General features: G+C 42.7%; 1 protein-coding gene across 1 annotated transcript in view; it reads left to right on the top strand.

Annotated features, from left to right (window-relative positions):
• The window catches only part of LOC126474109 (spondin-1-like), a 193,773-nt gene that overhangs the window by 95,079 nt on the left and 75,542 nt on the right, over positions 1-23,152 (top strand). Inside the window, exons 6-8 of the mRNA XM_050101534.1 lie at positions 230-353; positions 15,373-15,500; positions 15,585-15,786. Coding sequence (XP_049957491.1) covers positions 230-353; positions 15,373-15,500; positions 15,585-15,786 — 454 coding nt within the window. The remainder of the gene's footprint in view (positions 1-229; positions 354-15,372; positions 15,501-15,584; positions 15,787-23,152) is intronic.

Below are 23,152 nucleotides of genomic sequence, written 5' to 3'. Positions count from 1 at the left end.
AATTCTGGATGCGAAGTAACCTTGAATCCAACAACATTTTGGTCGGTTACTTTTAATCTGAATCAGACCAGTTTCAGAAGACATTGCATGTGAGTTGTAATATGTCAGATATTAACAGACCACAGAAAAGACATCTCCTCTGTTTTGTGATTCACTAAATGTAATCTTAAATGCCTTTTCTATTTGAGTCGAAACCTGCATTAATAAATGATACGTTGTTTTCTTTTAGAGTCACGAAATACGCACTATTATAAAGGCGCGTGGCCTAAGCTTCCCTGAAGTGACAGGGAAAACATTTTCAGGCTTCCGTGTCGACAGGAGACATCACCTGGTGTCCATTGTATCAAAAATAAGTAAGTATGGCTGTGTGAATTTATCACTTCTCATATGATACACTTAATGGCTACAATTTAAATGTACGGGTATACTGGAAGTTTTGTGGAAGGTGCACCTAAAAGTTTCTGAGAATGGACTGAGATTTAAAAGTTGAGATCGTCTGATCCAATTTGTATCGTAAAAACTGAATGAACAAGAGAAGGTAATACACACAGTAACTCTTCCAAACTCCACTTAACTTGTTACTTTGTTTTAATACATAGGGGTAAAGTGAAATTACTTTATCAGAATGTTAGCTGGTTAAAAAATAAAATCGATGAATTTTTTGTTTGTTTAGATAAACAACAGCTTGTGAAGTATGTAGATGTAACATATGACATTTAATCATTGATTTCAAATATGGACAAAGCAGAGTTGTCGCTTATATTTATAAGGTATTCAAATATAAATAGAGCGATGCTCACAGACTTTATTGCGATCAGCATTTGGAAGGAAAGTCACAGTAAAGGGGTAGTTTTGAATTAGTTGTGAAACAGCTTGATACACTATTAAACTTCTTGAGTTTCAAGCAGAATGAGGTAATATTAAACGGTTATTTAAATTAAGTTAAAATTTTTATTAGATACCTATTATTGAAATGTGCTTGAGTCTCTTGCCACTACATATAAATTTCGGGAGGATAATGTACAACACACCTTATAAACACTTAGGACAGGAATATTATTCAGCAGCAGTAGTTTGGATTTAAAAAAGACTGGCAACTGGACAGGCCATATTTATTTTTACATATGTCACACTAAATCGATTAAACAGTAAGCACTACCACTGTAAATATTACGTGAACTGACTAAAGTTTTTGATTGTGTGAACCTTGTTAACTCATTGCCAAAGGTGAAATATTATGGAATAGTACACATACTAGCAACATGGCTTTTATCTTATTTGAATGACAGAAAGCAATTAATCTGTTCCATGTCTACGACAAAGCGGCAGGCAGTCAGAGTTTGAAGGAATCTCACGTGGTGTACCACATGGTTCTCTTTGGTATCGTATGTTGCGTCTCACATAAAACCTGTACTTGCATCTTGACAAAATGACAAAATTTCACCTTTTTCCAAATCATACAAGCAGAATAATAAAAGTAGTTACAGCCCACTCACTGAACAGGTCGATTAAGACCAATGGGTTGTCATAGAATTTTATAAGACCCACTACATACAGTTCAGTGTTCCACTTCATTCTAGAGCGCTGCATGGTCACCGATGGTATATGTTCTTTCGGACATGTCCGAAAGAACAGATACCACCTTCATATAATTAAGGTTTAACGTCCCTTCGACATTGAGGTCATTAGAGACGGAGCACAAGCTCTAATTGGTTTAAGGATGGGGAAGCAAATTGGCTGTGTCGTTTCAAAGGAACCATCCCAGCATTTTCCTTTAGTGATTTCGGAAAATCAGTATAAGACTAGGACCGAAAACATTTTCTATGGGTTAATTTCAGTACACGGAGGAGACAGCTACATGGGTATACATCTGTTCAGCAAACAAGTAGAACACTTAAATGTCATATAAATGATGTGGTGGCGTTCAAGGCTGAATTAAATCACTTTCCTTTGAGCACATTATTCTGCTTTACTGAAATATCTTCACAGAAAACCATAATTATTTAATTTACTTTATAACTAGAATTGACGTACACAGTCCGTTAAGATGATTTAAGTATGAAGAATGTAGACGCAAGATTCTGGGCAAGGCACGGACAATGTGCGGAAATTTTAAAAAGACTGCTTATGATCAAGGGACAGCCAGCACAAATCTGACGATCTTCCACTTCCTCTGAACAGACAGAAAAACAAAATCCACGTATGGAACTTCAGCATCACCACAGGAAAGAAAACATGGAGTTCAAAAGCAGCAACAAACGAGAAGTTTTCCAATAAACTTTACACCATACTAAGATAGTTGTTCTTGATGAATCCGATGAGCACATACATTCAGAAGAATTAGGGGCTGAAGTGTGCCACCATATAGGCCTGCTATCCGGAATTCCGAGGGAAAGGCAAATACAAACATTCCCATTAGCATGGCTTCCTTACTCCAGGCGAATGTTAATGGGTTGAGGAACACAGGGGAGAAACTGAAACTTCTAGTAAAGGATCGAGCGATGTGGGGCAGTGGTTAGCGCTCTGGACTCGAATTCGGGAGGACGACGGTTCACATCCACGTCCGGCCATCCAGATTTAGGTTTTCCGTGATCCTCCTAAATCGCTCCAGGCAAATGCCGCAATGTGTCCTTTGAAAGGGCACAGCCGGTTTCCTTCCCCATCCTTTACACTCAGTCTCTAATGACCTCGATATCGACAACCACGTCTTCTTTCCTTCCTTCCTCGTACAGGAAATAATTCTCTGCCTGTGTCTACTAGCAACGAAACTTACTTACTATCCTGTACTTGCAGGCTATTGTCAGCGCAGAAAAGACGACGTTGCCAGTGACAGGGCGATGAGTAGATTAGCAGTGTTTGTCAGCGATACCCACGACTCTTCATCTGTGTCTTAATTTCATTACTACAAGCCTGTCACGTTCATGCTCACGTTACGTCACAGCGCCTCCCACCACTCAAACCTGATAAGAAGACACTCAAAAAACTTATTGTGAATTCAAGCATCCTTTCCTCGTTTTAGGATATTTCAAGACAAATATTGCGTGACGGGGCTCTTCCACTACCTGTCCCCGAGATCGTCCGCCCCAGTAGCTGAGTGGTCAGCGTGACGGATTGCCGTCCTCTGGGCCGGGGTTCGATTCCCGGCTGGGTCGGAGATTTTCTCCGCTCAGGGACTGGGTGTTGTGTTGTGTTCATCATCATTTCATCCCCATCCGGCGTGCAGGTCGCCCACTGTGGCGCCGAATGTAATAAGACCTGCGATATGGCGGCCGGACCTGCCCCGCGAGGGGCCTCCCGGCCAATGACGCCAAACGCTCATCATCATCATCATCCCCGAGATCGAGTAATTGAGGGCCTCGCACAAACTGATGGTATCACGTTCATGTATCACGTTACTTATTTTAATATTGATATAGCTTCGTCTGCAGATATACACCTCACAATTTGCAAGCAAAATCTCGAAAGGACGTCGCCGATATGAGTACTAAACGAGCGATGCCCGCTTTCGGGCAGTTCAGTGGTTTTGAACAGCTTAAAAAATACCTATAACTGCGCGTGTAACATTACAGCTACAGTGATGCGTCCATCCTAGAATCAGGAAAATGTAAAAGGTTACCTGCTCCTTGAAGAAATGACAAACAGTGCGCTGCACGTAAGGGAATATTGCTGGCAATGCGAAAGTTTAAGCGATGATTCATGGCTGAAAGCCTCGCAGCCTATCACGTGGAAAGGATAAAAGTAAGCGGAACAGTTTAAGAGAGTATGAAGGGCTTGTAACAACAGTTCCTGAGGATAGTAGATTCAAATCCATAAGTAACGTACGGGTAACTATCAGGAGGATTTCCAGGTGGCATACAAGAGAGCTAGTAGCTGTTCTCCAAGATAGTGGAAATTTCTTAATAACATCAAGGGGCATTTCCCAAACAAAGATTGAATTTTATAAGAATATTTCCACTAGCTACAGCCGGGATCCAGCTTAGAGTCGATTTTGGGCCACAGGGGAAAGAGGTATCTAGGAGTTCCGACCCATCAACGTGAGAAATGCAGCTACCCAATCACCCAGTCCGAGCTGGATTCTGAATGTTTTGTGATACTTTCCGGAGGGCTGAACGGAAGGCCTCTCCAGTTTGTCTGACGAACCGGTTTCAGGCTCTGTCTCAGGCTGATACTGATCTTCGGCGTGACATGGCTGCTTGTCCTGTTCCAGAGGTTGCCCCTCAGTCTGCAAGATCCGGGCGGTCGCAGAGGGTGGGTTTACTGGTAGTTGGGAGCTCCAACGTCAGGCGCGTAATGGGGCCCCTTAGGGATATGGCAGCAAGAGAGGGGAAGAAAACCAATGTGCACTCCGTGTGCATACCGGGGGGAGTCATTCCAGATGTGGAAAGGGTCCTTCCGGATGCCATGAAGGGTACAGGGTGTAACCATCTGCAGGTGGTCGCTCATGTCGGCACCAGTGATGTGTGTCGCTATGGATCCGAGGAAATCCTCTCTGGCTTCCGGCGGCTATCTGATTTGGTGAAGACTGCCAGTCTCGCTAGCGGGATGAAAGCAGAGCTCACCATCTGCAGCATCGTCGACAGGACTGACTGCGGACCTTTGGTACAGAGCCGAGTGGAGGGTCGGAATCAGAGGCTGAGACGGTTCTGCGACCGTGTGGGCTGCAGATTCCTCGACTTGCGCCATAGGGTGGTGGGGTTTCGGGTTCCGCTGGATAGGTCAGGAGTCCACTACACGCAACAAGCGGCTACACGGGTAGCAGGGGTTGTGTGGCGTGGGCTGGGCGGTTTTTTAGGTTAGATGGCCTTGGGCAAGTACAGAAAGGCAACAGCCTCAACGGGTGCAGGGCAAAATCAGGACATGCGGGGACCAAGCAGCAATCGGTATTGTAATTGTAAACTGTTGAAGCTGCGTTGGTAAAGTACCGGAACTTCAAGCGCTGATAGAAAGCACCGAAGCCGAAATCGTTATAGGTACAGAAATCTGGTTGAAGCCAGAGATAAATTCTGCCGAAATTTTTACAAAGGTACAGACGGTGTTTGGAAAGGATAGATTGCACGCAACCAGTGGTGGAGTGTTCGTCGCTATTAGTAGTAGTTTATCCTGTAGTGAAATAGAAGTGGATAGTTCCTGTGGATTATTATGGGTGGAGGTTACACTCAACAACCGAGCTAGGTTAATAATTGGCTCCTTTTACCGACCTCCCGACTCAGCAGCATTAGTGGCAGAACAACTGAGAGAAAATTTGGAATACATTTCACATAAATTTTCTCAGCATGTTATAGTCTTAGGTGGAGATTTCAATTTACCAGATATAGACTGGGACACTCAGATGTTTAGGACGGGTGGTAGGGACAGAGCATCGAGTGACATTATACTGAGTGCACTATCCGAAAATTACCTCGAGTAATTAAACAGAGAACCGACTCGTGGAGATAACATCTTGGACCTACTGATAACAAACAGACCCGAACTTTTCGACTCTGTATGTACAGAACAGGGAATCAGTGATCATAAGGCCGTTGCAGCATCCCTGAATATGGAAGTTAGTAGAAATATAAAAAAAGGGAGGAAGGTTTATCTGTTTAGCAAGAGTAATAGAAGGCAGATTTCAGACTACCTAACCGATCAAAACGAAAATTTCTGTTCCGACACTGACAATGTTGAGTGTTTATGGAAAAAGTTCAAGGCAATCGTAAAATGCGTTTCAGACAGGTACGTGCCGAGTAAAACTGTGAGGGACGGGAAAAACCCACCGTGGTACAGCAACAAAGTTAGGAAACTACTGCGAAAGCAAAGAGAGCTTCACTCTAAGTTTAAACGCAGCCAAAACCTCTCAGACAAACAGAAGCTAAACGATGTCAAAGTTAGCGTAAGGACGGCTATGCGTGAAGCGTTCAGTGAATTCGAAAGTAAAATTCTATGTACCGACTTGACAGAAAATCCTAGGAAGTTCTGGTCTTACGTTAAATCAGTAAGTGGCTCGAAACAACATATCCAGACACTCCTGGATGATGATGGCATTGAAACAGAGGATGACACACGTAAAGCTGAAATACTAAACACCTTTTTCCAAAACTGTTTCACAGAGGAAGAGCGCACTGCAGTTCCTTCTCTAAATCCTCGCACAAACGAAAAAATGGCTGACATCGAAATAAGTGTCCAAGGAATAGAAAAGCAACTGGAATCACTCAACAGAGGAAAGTCCACTGGATCTGACGGGATACCAATTCGATTCTACACAGAGTAAGCGCAAGAACTTGCCCCCGTTCTAACAGCCGTGTACCGCAAGTCTCTAGAGGAACGGAAGGTTCCAAACGATTGGAAAAGAGCACAGGTAGTCCCAGTCTTCAAGAAGGGTCGTCGAGCAGATGCGCAAAACCATAGACCTATATCTCTGACGTCGATCTGTTGTAGAATTTTAGAACATGTTTTTTGCTCGAGTATCATGTCGTTTTTGGAAACCCAGAATCTACTATGTAGGAATCAACATGGATTCCGGAAACAGCGATCGTGTGAGACCCAACTCGCTTTATTTGTTCATGAGACCCAGAAAATATTAGATACAGGCTCCCAGGTAGATGCTATTTTCCTTGACTTCCGGAAGGCGTTCGATACAGTTCCGCACTGTCGCCTGATAAACAAAGTAAGAGCCTACGGAATATCAGACCAGCTGTGTGGCTGGATTAAAGAGTTTTTAGCAAACAGAACACAGCATGTTGTTATCAATGGAGAGACGTCTACAGACGTTAAAGTAACCTCTGGCGTGCCACAGCGGAGTGTTATGGGACCATTGCTTTTCACAATATATATAAATGACCTAGTAGATAGTGTCGGAAGTCCCATGCGGCTTTTCGCGGATGACGCTGTAGTATACAGAGAAGTTGCAGCATTAGAAAATTGTAGCGAAATGCAGTAAGATCTGCAGCGGATAGGCACTTGCTGCAGGGAGTGGCAACTGACCCTTAACATAGACAAATGTAATGTATTGCGAATACATAGAAAGAAGGATCCTTTATTGTATGATTATATGATAGCGGAACAAACACTGATAGCAGTTACTTCCGTAAAATATCTGGGAGTATGCGTGCGGAACGATTTGAAGTGGAACGATCATATAAAATTGATTGTTGGTAAGGCGGGTACCAGGTTGAGATTCATTGGGAGAGTGCTTAGAAAATGTAGTCCATCAACAAAGGAGGTGCTTACAAAACACTCGTTCGACCTATACTTGAGTATTGCTCATCAGTGTGGGATCCGTACCAGATCGGTTTGACGGAGGAGATAGAGAAGATCCAAAGAAGAGCGGCGCGTTTCGTCACAGGGTTATTTGGTAACCGTGATAGCGTTACGGAGATGTTTAACAAACTCAAGTGGCAGACTCTGCAAGAGAGGCGCTCTGCATCGCGGTGTAGCTTGCTCGCCAGGTTTCGAGAGGGTGCGTTTCTGGATGAGGTATCGAATATATTGCTTCCCCTTACTTATACCTCCTGAGGAGATCACGAATGTAAAATTAGAGAGATTAGAGCGCGCACGGAGGCTTTCAGACAGTCGTTCTTCCCGCGAACCATACGCGACTGGAACAGGAAAGGGAGGTAATGACAGTGGCACGTAAAGTGCCCTCCGCCACACACCGTTGGGTGGCTTGCGGAGTAAAAATGTAGATGTAGATGTAGATGTCACGACCAGAAACTATCATTATGTTAAAACAGATAAATAAAGTTGAATAAAATTCTCTCGGTAGTTAAAGCAGCATTTTTGCCACTAACTGCATAGAAAAGACCATGGATGCAATGGCCAAGTGGTGACTAGAGTGAGTTCACCGATTCTGCGGAGAACCTCTTCATTTCGATACTTACCTGTCTGCAAAATTTTCAACAATCTTTCTTTAGCAACACTTCCGGAACGCTTCAGATCGCTTCATATTCGGCTCTCCCACAGTCTATGATTCAGTTACGTACAGTGCCGTGCTTCTAAGGTCCATTCTCAAAAATTTCTTCCTTACATTGTGGCACAGGATTTGTGTGTAGTGGAGTTTATCCGGGGATTATGCAAGATAGATCTCGTAATTAATATTTCGTTTTCTAAACAATATTTTAGAACACCAGAGCGCATATGAACATTAAACTTTTCCTCTCATTTCTATTTCAAGAACAATAATTTCACGAATCTAATGATACAGTACATCAAAACAATGCGCCAACCCGACGGAAATATAATAATATTACCGCACAATGAACAACAGTAATATACAATAGAACGTATACAAAATTACATCCATGCGCTATTAGAATCTAATAATCTTACTTCGACCTAGAATGACTACAACAGAGAGCTTCAAAATAAAATGACATGTTGTTTCTGACGGTGACTAACTTTTCAAAAAGAAAAGGAAAGCAAACTAGCTTCTGTCCATTAGTAACTTTACAGGGGGGCACTAAAATAAATCAGAACTAGCAATAGTCACCCTACAAAAATCTACAGTCTACTTACATCATTGCGCAAAGACCTGGGAAACGGAATTACTAGGGAATGAAAAGACACGCTAGAAGTTCTCTATGGTAATAGCTATTGCGATAAGGAATATCTCAGTAGGCAGTTCAGTTGAAGAGGAATGGATATCTCATAAAGAGAAAGTACAGAAGTTGGAAAGAAAAACATAGGTACGAAGAAAGTGACTGCGAAGAAACCATTGGTAACAGAAGATACTTCAGTTGATCGATGAATGAAGGGAGTACAAAAATGTTCCGGAATATTCAGGAATATAGAAATACGAGTCGCTTAGGAAGTGCAGAGAAGCTAAGGTGAAATGGTTGCACGAGGAATGTGAAGAAATCAAAAAGGAAATGATTGTTGGGATGACTGACTCAGCATGCAGTAAAGTCGAAATAATCTCCGGTGAAATTACAAACGAGGGTAGTAACATTAAGTATGCAATGGAAGTTCCAATGTTAAATGCAGAGAAGAGAGCGGATAGGTGGAAAGAGCACACTGAAGGCCTCTATGAGGGGGAAGACTCGCCTGATATGATAGAAGAAGAAACAGGAGTCGATGTAGGAGAGATAGGCGATCCAGTATTATTATCAAAATTTAAAAGAGCCTGCCGGCCTGTGTGGCCAAGTGGTTTTAGGCGCTACAGTCTGGAACCGCGCGACCGCTACGGTCGCAGGTTCGAATCCTGCCTCGGGCATGGATGTGTGTGATGTCCTTAGGTTAGTTATGTTTAAGTAGTTCTAAGTTCTAGGGGACTGATGACCTCAGAAGTTAAGTCCCATAGTGCTCAGAGCCATTTTTTTAAAAGAGCCTTGGAAGAGTTAATATCAAATAAAGCAGAAGGGATAGATAACATTCCATCGGAATTTCTAAAATCATTGGGGGGAAGTAGCAACAAAAAGACTATTCACATTAATGTGTAGAATGTATGTGTCTGGCGACATACCAACTGACTTTCGGAAAAATGCCATCCACACAGTACCGAAAACTGCAAGAGCTGACAAGTGCGAGAGTTATTGTACAGTCAGCTTAACAACTCATGCATCCAAGTTGCTGACAGGAATAATATACAAAAGAATGGAAAAGAAAATTGAGGATGTGGTAGATGACGATCAGTTCGGCTTCAGAAAAGGTAACGGCACGAGAGAGGCAATTCTGACGTTGCGGTTGATAATGGAAGCAAGACTAAAGAAAAATCAAGACACGTTCATAGGATCTGTCGACCTGGAGAAATTGCTGGATACAGTCAAATGGAGCAAGATGTTCGAAGTTCTGGGGAAAATGGGTGTAAGCCATATGGAAAGACGTGAAATATATAACATGTACTAGAGCCAAGAAGTAATAACAAGGGTGGAAGACCAAGAACGAAGTGTTCGTATTAAAAAGGATGTAAGACAGAGATGTAGTCTTTCGCTCCTGCTGTTCAATCTATATATTGAAGAAGCAATGATGGAAATAAAAGAAAGCTTCAAAAGCGGAACTAAAATTCTAAGGTTATGATATCGACTATAAGGCAGCAAAATAACCAATGACGGACGGAGCAAGGAGGACATGAAAAGCAGACTAGCACAGTCAAAAAGGACGTTTCTGGCCAAGAGAAGTCCACTAGTACTAAACATAGGCCTTAATTTAAGAAAGAATCTTTTACAGACAGTTGTCGATCGAAATATTTTTATGCTGTTTGCAACTTCATTACGGAGACGTGCAAGCTCTTCCTGATGAAAACAACGTAGAGTCCTGAATCCTGGACAGTTTTAACATGAAAGAAATTGCCTTTCACATGGGAACTACATCACAGATCTATCTTTTCCATTTGCACATACATAGGGGCACGTTCAACTGAAATGGCAAATGGTCTCGAAAACAGTTCGAAACAAACGTAAGATTGGCAGTGACCTGAGAAGGTTTAGAAAACTATCCTTATAATTCTTTCAATATCGCAATAAATTATTCGGAACTCACGTTTTCTTTCACGTCAGTGAGCTTAGGAAAAAAAAACAGTGTTTTTTTTATCAGAATTTGTCCCTTAGATAATGTGATTTTCTTTTTTATTGCATCCTCTTCAAATCTGAAATAAGTTGTTTCGCACCTTGCGCTGTGGGCAGTATGCACTCCACTTCCCCAGTCCACTTAAAATACACAGTGTGCAATCCATTCTGAGTTTTCTAATTTTCGATCCTGCTTTCCTTTTCCTTCATAACTTCAACAATAGCGCCCGCCCATTTAGCTGCCTTCTCAGCGCATCAGACTTCCATGCAGCTGGCCTAAGTTCGATTCCCAGGTGGGTCGGTGTTTTCCTCCTCTTGGGGACAGCGGGTTGTTCTCGTCATCTTACAAGTAACCCATTGTGGCGTTAACTGCAAAGATTTCCAACTCAGCGGCCGAATTTCACCAGGTGGGGATACCCGGCCACTGCCATCACGTTTAACAGAAATTTTATTTAAAAACGAGGCTCTAGTAGCTCTTTAAATGCGTTCAGCATGGCGAAGAAAGGGTAGCATGTACTCTGTACTGTGCCGAAGCCGTCCCATGACCTCACTGAGATCCGGTACCGTAGCTCATCTTGTTTGGTCAGAGTGTCAGCTGCCCTCCGTAACAAAAAAAACTGAGGGAATAGATCAACGATGAAATTGAACGAGTGTCATGGGACGTCCGTCCCAAATAAATGCAACGAACAAAATGAGACTTTAAAAAAATTGTGAGACGTGGTAAACCCATGGTAAACGAATATACAGACTCGCCGATGTTCTAGACGCATTCGCGACGAACTATTTTTTTCTATTAAAGCATCAAATTGTTTCCAGTTTACACCTCCATAATGCGGTATCTTGTGCATTCTTTCTGTTACTGTTACCTTTTTTTTAAACATTAAGATATAAAACGAACTTCTTGCAGCCATAAACGACCACTTTGTATCATCCATGACACAAATGAAGCCAACAGTGGTTACAGTAACATCGTCTGCATCCAGGAGATACAAAAAGCACAATAGGGAGGCTATAGTATATTGCACATTATACTACGCACAGTAATTCTGTTCTGTACATTTGACGTCCAGGCTTATCTTCACACGGCCTGTAGATACACATACGAGCAATGTTCACTTTAGGGAAGATGTTCCAAGCGATCACCCTGCATTTTTAGACACTACGTCACCTTCTGGATCATGCTTTGTTGGACCCTATGCAGCACACCTGCATCTATCATTGCCGAAGCGGCACGAGAGCAAGCTACTGTATTATGTCGTGTACATCCATGGGTGGAGTACTATAAATTTACTCCTTTAAGTACCTCCACAAATAAAAATCTAGTGGATTAAAGTCCAGGGAACGTGGAGGCCAGGCCATTGAATCTCCACGACCAATCCATTTCCCTGTAAGTGCTTCATTTAAGCAATTACGCACATTCATTCCAAAGAGTGACGATGCATCATCACGCTGAAACCATAGCTCTCACCGAATACCAAGTGGAACGTTTTCTTATGAGTCAGACGAAATATTGCAAAGAAACGTATGGTACAGGGGTGCATTCAGATTGCCCAGCAGTAGGTAAGGACCCAAAAGCACTCTTCTTACGATTCCAGTCCATAAGTTTATGGCAAAGCGTGCCGGAAGGCCATCTTAATGCGTGACATATGAGTTGTGTTCCGACCAGTAGTGGCTGTTATGGATGTTTAATATACCTTCGCGAGTGAATCTAGATCGTCAGTCCATATCAAATTATTTATAAAATGTTCGATGTCTTCCATTTGGTGCAAAAACGCTTCACAAAACTTCGAATGCAGTCTTCTGGACGCTGGTGTTAACGTTTAATTACATCTCAACAACCCGTCTTTGCGGTATCCGGAACTCCCTAGCAATATCACGTGTACTTCGCCGATGTGATTGGTGAACGGTTTCAAGAATCGCGTCTTCTGTTTGTGGAGTACGTCTAGTCCTAGGATGACCTGTACCCATTACTTGAGGACGAAGGTTATCTGATTCCCGAAGGCGTTGCTCCAAGTGACAAAAATCATTCTTATCGGGATGGCGTCTCTGAGGGCATCGTGCAGCATACACACAAGTAGCAGCAACAACTTTGTTCTCGGATGCACCCAGCACCGAAAGCATATCGACGTATTCATCATTTTTGAACTCCATGGGGAAGCCGCCCTGCGCTTAATATACAGATGCATGCAGTTTCATGGATCCCACTGTCTTGTGGTAGGCTAGTGTCATATGACGAAATGATGTCCTGTTTATAAACAGAGAGAACTAGGAATGTCCACAAAATTAAAAAGTATCCTGGCGATAATTCGAATCATAGTCCCATGGCGGATGTGGGGTTGCAGTCTACTCTGTGAGCTACGATTGCTGGTACGGTAGTGTGGGGTGATACACGTTCCTCTCTAGATTTCGATGCGCTGCACTATGTGACAGTATTGCCAGCTCCTCTTTTTTACACATGTTTTAAAAGTGCACCCAATCTGATTTTGCTAGAGAAACTTTTGTCGTGAATCTGGATGAGGAATCGCATGCCGACCTCCAAGTAAGGCATTTTTTCTTTGTTTTGTATAGTCTCTATACTCCCTATTCAGTTCCATCGAAAAATGTTGCAACTTACTATGTAGTAACGCGTGCGTAATCAGAAAAATTACTATTCGCACCACAAATTTCAACACGTGCTCCACGCCTGCAAATTTAGCGCAAAGTACTTCTTGATGTACTGCTCTTTCATCGCCAATTAAATACTCAGATTCCTTCCTCACGGTGTTGTAGTGTCGTTTCACAGCAAATTTGCGGTATCCGTCGATCGTGCGACTGCATAAAAAATATTGAGAATTCAAATCCTTCTCTTCTGTCATTCCCATTTAGTTTTGAAGGCTTCTTGTCCATACAGCCACTGGACATTTGAACTTCCTTTACACCACGAACAAATAGCGATTGGTACACAGCTCTGACCCCACGATTCTTTCGAACTGAAGAATTTCGTGCTGACTGAAACATGCCACACCGTAATACTAAATGAAATATCGTACTCTACTGCCTACTTTGGACAAGTAAACCTACCCTAGGGATACACTTCGATTTTGTTTGGCTTTGAATGTGTTGTAGCAAAGAGCAAAATAAGAGACACGTACAGGCCCACTTGAAAAAAAAAAAATTCAGTTTAATATTACTGAATGAATACCCTCGAAACAGTTAACAGAAATAAAAAAAACTTGAAGTAGAAGTTTTGTGGTTTCTCATGTACGCTACAACAGTGCACCCAGATTTCTCGAAAAACTCATTTTCTTCCAGATCCTCTCACCACACTATTTTATTTTCCATTTCGACATTTGACTAACAGCAAAACGTTAACACCACTTTTAATCGTAAAATGATGAATTGGTAATCCAAAGCCGCATTTGTCATAAATAAGGAAGAAACACTCTATGTCGCTGTACGTGTGCCCAATATGTGTCCGCTGCAGAGCCTACTGTCATGTTGGGTTTTTTAATAATAATGACATTCTAAGTTATACGCTGCATATATTGGTCTTTATTTATACATTCTTTTAATTTTATGGAATATAAAATATCTTGTGTTTTATTTGTGTGCATCTTTTTACATTTGGTGTACTATTTTATTATTTTTTTTATTTTCAACTTGCAACCTTTTCAGACTTAATTATGTTATACTTGAAAATGTTTATATATTATTGTCGTAACATTATTGTAAACCTGTAAATAATGAGAAAGGCGCAGAATTGTTCTGGTCAGAATAATACTGAATGTACGCTATCCAGAGAGTTACTGCCTTATTTCTGACAAATGCGTGTACGCTGCACGATGCCCTCAGAGACGCCATCCCGATAAGAATGATTTTTGTCACTTGGAGCAACGCCTTCGGGAATCAGGTAACCTTCGTCCTCAAGTAATGGATACAGGTCATCCTAGCACTATTTATGATTTAATTTGGTGTAAGTGATGCTATACGTTTTACTATTAGTCAAAAGTCGAAATGAAAAATGAAACAATGGGGGAGAGGGTATTTCGAAAAAAATTACTTTTTCTGCAAATCTGGCTGCACCATTGTAGGGTACATTAAAAACCATAGTTTTTATTTGATTTTTTTTCATATGTATCATCGTTACAGCGCAATTCATTCAGAAATATTAAACTGAAATTCTTTTAACGCGTGTTTCACCCCCTTAAAGGCCGTTTGGGCAAGTGTAAAAAAATTGGGTTTCTTATTTCGCTCTACACTAAAACGTACTCAAAGACGATCAAAACCGAAGTGTATCCCTTGTGAGAAGGCTCGAGCAAACCCGAGACAGGCCGTGCCTCGGCCTGCACGTGGCGCACATATCCGGCTCACCTGTGGTTTGGCCCTGATATGACCTATCCGCGATGTCACACCTGGTACATGGCAAAGTGTTAAAAATTGCCCTGAAACTGTTTAGAGACTATTTTCACTTAATTGATATGTTAATGTACAGCGTCGTTTGAATGACGTAGATGTGCATGTATAATGTAATTTTGCGCCATATCTCCTTTCTGTGTCTAAAACACGTTTCCCGTTGACTACCCACCGATGTCGAGCATCGGTTAACACTCAACTCGCGTTGTGTTTACATCGTGACACCAGCTTTAGTTTTTGATGGTTTCCCTATAACGATTAATGCAAAGACCCGGATGGATCCACTAAAAAGGATACAACCAATGACTTTTACCATTTTTCCTTCAGTCTGAACTTGTATTCCGTCCTTTCTTCTTGCTACAAATTATGAACTTTTTGTACTATATATTCCCTGTTTTTATTTATGGGTCATAACTATGGTATCACTATCTGTATTAATAAATATCCTGCGCGCTGCGGAAGTTTAACTACTGTAGGTATTTATTATTTTCCTTTTTTTCAGATCCATCACCTGATTGGATTGTTGGTATAGCTGGATTGGAGCTCTGCAGAAACTGTAGCTGGGTAGAGAACTTGGAGTTAAATTTGTATCCGTGGGACATAGGAACAGATAGTGGAGTCACATATACAGTGAGTAAATTTCTGTTTTCAAAGCTTTATGCTTTTGTTTTTTTTTAGATTTTTTTCGCAATGTCTCCTCATTATTTCCTGCAGTCGCCCAACATGCCAACCGTTCCGCAAGATGTGATCCGACGCATCACGTCCAGCTTCCCTAACGACGAGGAGGCACCGTTTTATGACGAATCTGGAACTCCGATGAAGCCTCTGGCCCGTCTTTACCTCACAAGGCAGCGATTATACAGGAGACATTGTTCACCTCAAGAATCAAGAAGTATGGAGGGATATCAAATTGATGGCAAGCAATTCATTACTTTTATACTATCTTCTCGAATCACACACAGTTGGCATTTCTCATGCGTTGTGGTTAGCACAGTCTGTTACTGTTTTTGTCTGCATGCAGTTTGATTTGTTCTGTTCATACGCAAACTAGAATAACATTGTAATAAATACGTACAATTTTTTATCTGTTCCAAACTAGAAACTGTTCGAAAACTAAGTTTGACTCGAAAGACTCGTTTCCGAAATTGTATATAAAGTGGGAATCCAACATGAATTTCTATGATTTCTTAGCAGGACTCTATTAATTGAACTTTCAAGTACTTCTGTATCTAAGGATGTAGAGAAACTCGAAAGCTTGGTTGATACAACCCTGAGAACCGCTGCGTGTTGAAAACCAAAGACAACATAAACTGACCAATTAGCTCAATTCAGACTTTCTTCCATACTAACAAATACTAAGGGGCCTTCTGACTCCTAAAAACTTGGTGGTGATTGATGGAACCGATCTAGAATCTGCGTATCACAAATACAACGAACGTTTCCTGATGGTCGTATCCTGATTAGATACACATCGTTCGTCTCTCATGAGGATTGTTATTACCAGAAGCTTCACCACAGAGTCACGTAAGGCTTTTCCAATGCTCACTCTACAAAGAATATAGAGAAAGTACATACAGAAACAAGGTAACCAGCAGATGCAGTATTCAGAAATTAGTCGATAACAACATTATACTGACGAAGATATAAAAAATATATTACCCCCCAAACTCTTCTTGGCCTAAATGAAGCTGCACAAAAAGCTACTACTTTCTGTGTTCTTCAGCCAATCCAGTCAATGGACGAAATCCTGTTTTACTGCCAGAAATACGCCTCTACACAATCGATAGCTGGCGCTGTAAGCATCTTAACGTAAATAGGTTCGGCTGCAAATCACAGGTGAATTGCAATGTGACGGCTATAGTTTGAATTCCACCTTACACCATCCGTACTGTTCAATGTGCATGGCTGCACAAATTCGGCAGTCAACATTTGTGGCACTGTTAGTCAGGTAATCCCATCTACCATGGCAAAATCGTATTAAATCGGATGGGAAACATTGGTTTTTAAGTGTCCCGAGACCAAAAACCGCATAAAAAGCAAAAAATGACTTCGGTGTCTAATTGTCGTGAGACTGGCGCAAGACATATTCAATTTGCTCTCCACCGTTTTCTACAAGTTGAAATCGAGAAACAGGCAATGTTCATCCTTCATTAAGCCATACAGATAGAAGTCCGAAAGCTGTCCTGGCTGTAGGGTGCATGAGGAACAATCCAGTTAAGTTTTGAGAGCTCCTCTCAGGGGCATAGACTTGTACGAGCCCTTGCCTTGTCACGGAGGATAAGTTTGTCTACATTTTCCTCCTGATGAAATTGCTGAAGTCATTTCTTCGGTTTCATGAGGGTAGCACAATACACTTCCGAATCGATCGTTGCACCATGAGGGAGGGCATCGAACAGAATAACTCCTTCAAAGCCCCACGAGACTGTCACCACGACTTCACTGCCTAAGGGTGCGGCTTTGAACATTATCTTCAGAGGAGAGGTGGTGCAGCGCAATTCCATGGATTGCCGTTTTGTTTCCGATTCAGAGTGAAGAAACCATTTCATATCCTGTGACGATGTTCGAGTAAAATATTGTCAGAATCAGCCTCATAGCGCGCAAAAAATTCCCTACAGATGGTCATTCATTACATTTTATGGCTTTCTTTAGGCAGTTAGGAACCGATTGGGCACACAACTTTGAGTGCCTCAATTGGTGGTGCAGTGTGTCAGTGCTACCAACAGAGACGTCTAGTTGTGCAGCGCAGTATTTCATTGTGATCCATAGATCACTTTGGATGAGGTAATCACATGTTCAGCACTGCAAGAGTCCCAGCTGTTGCTGCACGGATTGTAGACATGTATGGAAGTGAAATATGGACGATAAATACACTCCTGGAAATGGAAAAAAGAACACATTGACACCGGTGTGTCAGACCCACCATACTTGCTCCGGACACTGCGAGAGGGCTGTACAAGCAATGATCACACGCACGGCACAGCGGACACACCAGGAACCCCGGTGTTGGCCGTCGAATGGCGCTAGCTGCGCAGCGTTTGTGCACCGCCGCCGTCAGTGTCAGCCAGTTTGCCGTGGCATACGGAGCTCCATCGCAGTCTTTAACACTGGTAGCATGCCGCGACAGCGTGGACGTGAACCGTATGTGCAGTTGACGGACTTTGAGCGAGGGCGTATAGGGGGCATGCGGGAGGCCGGGTGGACGTACCGCCGAATTGCTCAACACGTGGGGCGTGAGGTCTCCACAGTACATCGATGTTGTCGCCAGTGGTCGGCGGAAGGTGCACGTGCCCATCGACCTGGGACCGGACCGCAGCGACGCACGGATGCACTCCAAGACCGTAGGATCCTACGCAGTGCCGTAGGGGACCGCACCGCCACTTCCCAGCAAATTAGGGACACTGTTGCTCCTGGGGTATCGGCGAGGACCATTCGCAACCATCTCCATGAAGCTGGGCTACGGTCCCGCACACCGTTAGGCCGTCTTCCGCTCACGCCCCAACATCGTGCAGCCCGCCTCCAGTGGTGTCGCGACAGGCGTGAATGGAGGGACGAATGGAGACGTGTCGTCTTCAGCGATGAGAGTCGCTTCTGCCTTGGTGCCAATGATGGTCGTATGCGTGTTTGGCGCCGTGCAGGTGAGCGCCACAATCAGGACTGCATACGACCGAGGCACACAGGGCCAACACCCGGCATCATGGTGTGGGGAGCGATCTCCTACACTGGCCGTACACCACTGGTGATCGTCGAGCGGACACTGAATAGTGCACGGTACATCCAAACCGTCATCGAACCCATCGTTCTACCATTCCTAGACCGGCAAGGGAACTTGCTGTTCCAACAGGACAATGCACGTCCGCATGTATCCCGTGCCACCCAACGTGCTCTAGAAGGTGTAAGTCAACTACCCTGGCCAGCAAGATCTCCGGATCTGTCCCCCATTGAGCATGTTTGGGACTGGATGAAGCGTCGTTTCACGCGGTCTGCACGTCCAGCACGAACGCTGGTCCAACTGAGGCGCCAGGTGGAAATGGCATGGCAAGCCGTTCCACAGGACTACATCCAGCATCTCTACGATCGTCTCCATGGGAGAATAGCAGCCTGCATTGCTGCGAAAGGTGGATATACTCTGTACTAGTGCCGACATTGTGCATGCTCTGTTGCCTGTGTCTATGTGCCTGTGGTTCTGTCAGTGTGATCATGTGATGTATCTGACCCCAGGAATGTGTCAATAAAGTTTCCCCTTCCTGGGACAATGAATTCACGGTGTTCTTATTTCAATTTCCAGGAGTGTAGTATAGACAAGAAGAGAATAGCATCTTTCGAAATGTGGTGCTACAGAAGAATTCTGAAGATTAGATGGGTATATCACGTAACTAATGAGGAGGCACTGAATAGGTTTGGGGAGTAGAGGAATTTGACCAGAAGAAGGTACCGGTTGGTAGGACACATTCTGAGGCATCGGTTGGCACGCGGGAGATAGGACAGGTTTATGCGACCTTGTTGCGAAGACGAGAAACGCCTCGCCCAACGACTAACCGTGTTTCTGTACATTGCCTTTGAATATTTGCGATGCTCTGGTTTTCCGCAAAAAGAAACTCAATGGCAGCTCTCTGCTTGGAACGCATCTCCGTTACAGCCGCCATTTTGAACGCTTTTTACAGCGCTGCCACCTACTGGAACTTCACAAAACTATTGGGGCTGAGCCGGGAATATTCCATGGGTCCCTTAACCAACAATCCAATTTTTCAAGCGAAACTGACCAAGAAAATATGTGTTGCAATACTTTTTTAACGCCCCTCGTATGAAAAAAACTAAATTCGATAACTTTCACTATTTATAATGCACTGTCACCACATATTTTTGTGCGTTGTATGCTCAGCTGTGAAGGGTTGAGGAGACTGTTATAGATCCAATCGAGTGTAGATTCTAGTTCTTATGAACCAAATACTACGATAATCAATGCCACAATAGGCAGTTCAGCTGAACAACAAGACAGAAAGGGCAATCACAAATAGGAAAGAAGGGAAATTACAGATAAACGTGAGTACAAGTAAGGTAATTACAAAGAAACTGTGGAGAACTATTTCAATTATCGACAAAAAAGAGAACGTACAAAAATTTTCAGGAAAAGACAAGAACTAGCCAGAAACTACACATGGTTCGATTTCAACATTAAACCATAGGTCCCTATCAACGGTTGAATTACTGGGGTAGGTTAGAGATATACAATGTATCGAAGTGATATCCAAATGAAAGACATGAACCAGGCCGTTGAACCACACGAAATTGTTACTATTATAGATACATAAGTCACTTGTTGTTGTTGTGGTCTTCAGTCTGGAGACTGGTTTGATGCAGCTCTCCATGCTACTCTATCCTGTGCAAGCCTCTTCACCTCTGAGTAACTTCCGCAACCTACGTCTTTCTGAATCTGTTTAGTGTATTCATATCTTGGTCTCCATCTACGATTTTTACCCTCCACGCTTCCCTCCAATACTAAATTGATGATCTCTTGATGCCTCAGAATGTGTCCTACCAACTAGTCCCTTTTTGTAGTCAAGTTGTGCCACAAATTCCTCTTCTCCCCAAACCTATTCAGTGCCGCCCCCGCCCCCCTTAGTTACATGATCTACCCATATAATCTTCAGCATTCTTCTATAGCACCACGTTTCGAAAGCTCCTATTCTCTTCTTGTCTAAACTATTTCTCGTCCATGATTCACTTCAAAAATGGTTCAAATGGCTCTGAGCACTACGGGACTTAACAGCTGTGGTCATCAGTCCCCTAGAAATTAGAACTACTTAAACCTAACTAACCTAAGGACATCACACACATCCATGCCCGAGGCAGGATTCGAACCTGCGACCGTAGCAGTCGCACAGTTCCGGACTGCGCGCCTAGAACCGCGAGACCACCGCGGCCGGCGTGTTTCACTTCCATACGTGCCTACAATACATACAGAAAAGACTTCTTGACACTTAAATCTAGTACTCGATTTTAACCAATTTCTGGTCTTCAGAAATACTGCCCTTGTCATTCCAATTCTGCAGTTTATATCCTCTCTACTACGACCATCATCAGTTATTTTGCAATAGCAAAACTCATCTACTACTTTAAGTGTCTCATTTCCTAATCTAATTCCCTCAGCAATACCTGATTTAATTAGACTACAGACTGGGTGTTGTGTGCTGTCCTTAGGTTAGTTAGGTTTAAGTAGTTCTAAGTTCTAGGGGACTGATGACCATAGATGTTAAGTCCCATAGTGCTCAGAGCCATCAGAGCCAGCTAATTAGACTACATTCCATTATCTTCGTTTTGTTTTTGTTGGTGTTCGTCTTACATCCTCCTTTGAAGACACAGTCCAATCCGTTCAAATGCTCTTCCAGGTTCTTTGCTGTCTCTGACAGAATTACAATGTCGTCGTCAAACCTCAAGGTTTTTATTTCTTCTCCCTGGACTTGAATTCCTGCTTCAAATTTTTCTTTTGTTTCCTTTACTGCTTGCTCGATATACAGACTGAATAACATCGAAGATAGGCTACAACTTTGTCTAACTCCCTTCTCAACCACTGCTTCCCTTTCATGCCCCTCGACTCTTATAACTGCCATGTGGTTTCTGTACAAATTGTAAAGAGCGTTTCGCTCCCTGTATTTGGCCCCTGCCACCTTCAGAATTTGAAACAGAGCATTACAGTCAATTTTGTCAGAAGCTTACTGTAAGTCTACAAATGCTAGAAACGTAGGTTTGCCTTTCCTTAATATATCTTCTAAGATAAGTCATAGGGTCAGTATTGCCTCGCGTGTTCCCCTACGGAATCCAAACTGATATTCCCCGAGGTCGGCTTCTACCAGTTTTTCCATTCGTCTGTAAAGAATTCGTGTTATCCTTTTGTAGCCGTGACTTATTCAACTGATAGTTCGGTAATTCTCACACGTGTCAACAATTGATTTCTTTGAGATTGGATTTAGTATACTCTTCTTGAAGTGTGAAGGTATTTCACCTGTCTCATACATCTTGCACACCAGATGGTAGAATTTTGTCAGGTCTGGCTCTCCCAAGGTTATCAGTAGATCTAATTGAATGTTGTCTGCTGCCAGGGCCTTGTTTCCAGTCAAGTCTTTCAGTGCTCTATCAAATTCTTCACGCAGTATCGCATCTCCCATCTCATATTCATCTACGTCCTCTTCCATTTCAATGACATTGCCCTCAAGTACATCGCCCTTGTATGGATCCTCTGTGTGTTTCTTCCGCCTCTCTGCCTTCCCTTCGTTGCTTAGAATTGGTTTTTCAACTGAGCTCTGGATATTCATAGAAGTGGTTCTCTTTTCTCCAACTGTGTCTTTAATTTTCCCCTAGGCAGTATCTATCTTACCCCTAGTGATACATGCCTCTACATCCTTACATTTGTCCTCTAGCCGTCCCTCCTTATCCATTTTGCACTTCCTGTCGACCTCGTTTTTGAAACATTTGTGTTCCTTTCTGCCTGCTTCATTTACTGCATTTTTATATTTTCTCCTTCCATAAATTAAATTCAGTTTCTCTTCTGTTACCCAAGGACTTCTACTAGCCCTCGTCTTTTTAGCTACTTGATCCTCTGCTGCCTTCACTATTTCATCTCTCGAAGCTACCTATTCTTCTTCTATTGTATTTATTTCACCCGTTTTTGTCAATCGTTCCCTGATGCTCTCTCTGAAACTCTCTATAACTTCTGGTTCTTTCAGTTTGTTCAGGTCTCTTCTCCTTAAATTTCCATATTTTTGCAGTTTCGTCCGTATTAATCTACATTTCATAACGAACAGATTGCGGTCAGAGTCCACATCTGCTCCTGGAAATGTCTTACAATTTAAAACCCGCTTTCTGGGCCTCTGTCTTACCATTATATAATCTATCTGAAACCTTTCAGTGTCTCCAAGCCTCTTCCACGTATACAACCTTCTTTCATGATTCTTAAAGCAAGTGTTAGCTATGATTAAATTCTGTTTTGTGCGAAATTGTACCAGGCAGCTTCCTCTTTCATTCCTTACCCCCATTCCATATTCACTTACTACTTTTTTTCTCTTCCTTTTCCTACTATCGAATTCCAGTCCCCCATCACTATTAAATTTTCATCACCCTTCACTATCTGTATAATTTATTTTATCTCATCATACATGTTTTCAACCTCTTCGTCATCTGCGAAGGTAGTTGTCATATAAACTTGTACTACTGTGGAAGGCGTGGATTTCGTGTCTATCTTGACTACAATGATGTGATCACTATGCTGTTCGTAGTAGCTTAGCCGC

This window comes from Schistocerca serialis, chromosome 4 (assembly GCF_023864345.2).
Source record: "Schistocerca serialis cubense isolate TAMUIC-IGC-003099 chromosome 4, iqSchSeri2.2, whole genome shotgun sequence".
Classification (NCBI taxonomy): Eukaryota; Metazoa; Arthropoda; class Insecta; order Orthoptera; family Acrididae; genus Schistocerca; species Schistocerca serialis.
Note: the sequence above shows the minus strand (reverse complement) of the source record. Positions and strands in the feature narration are given on the sequence as shown.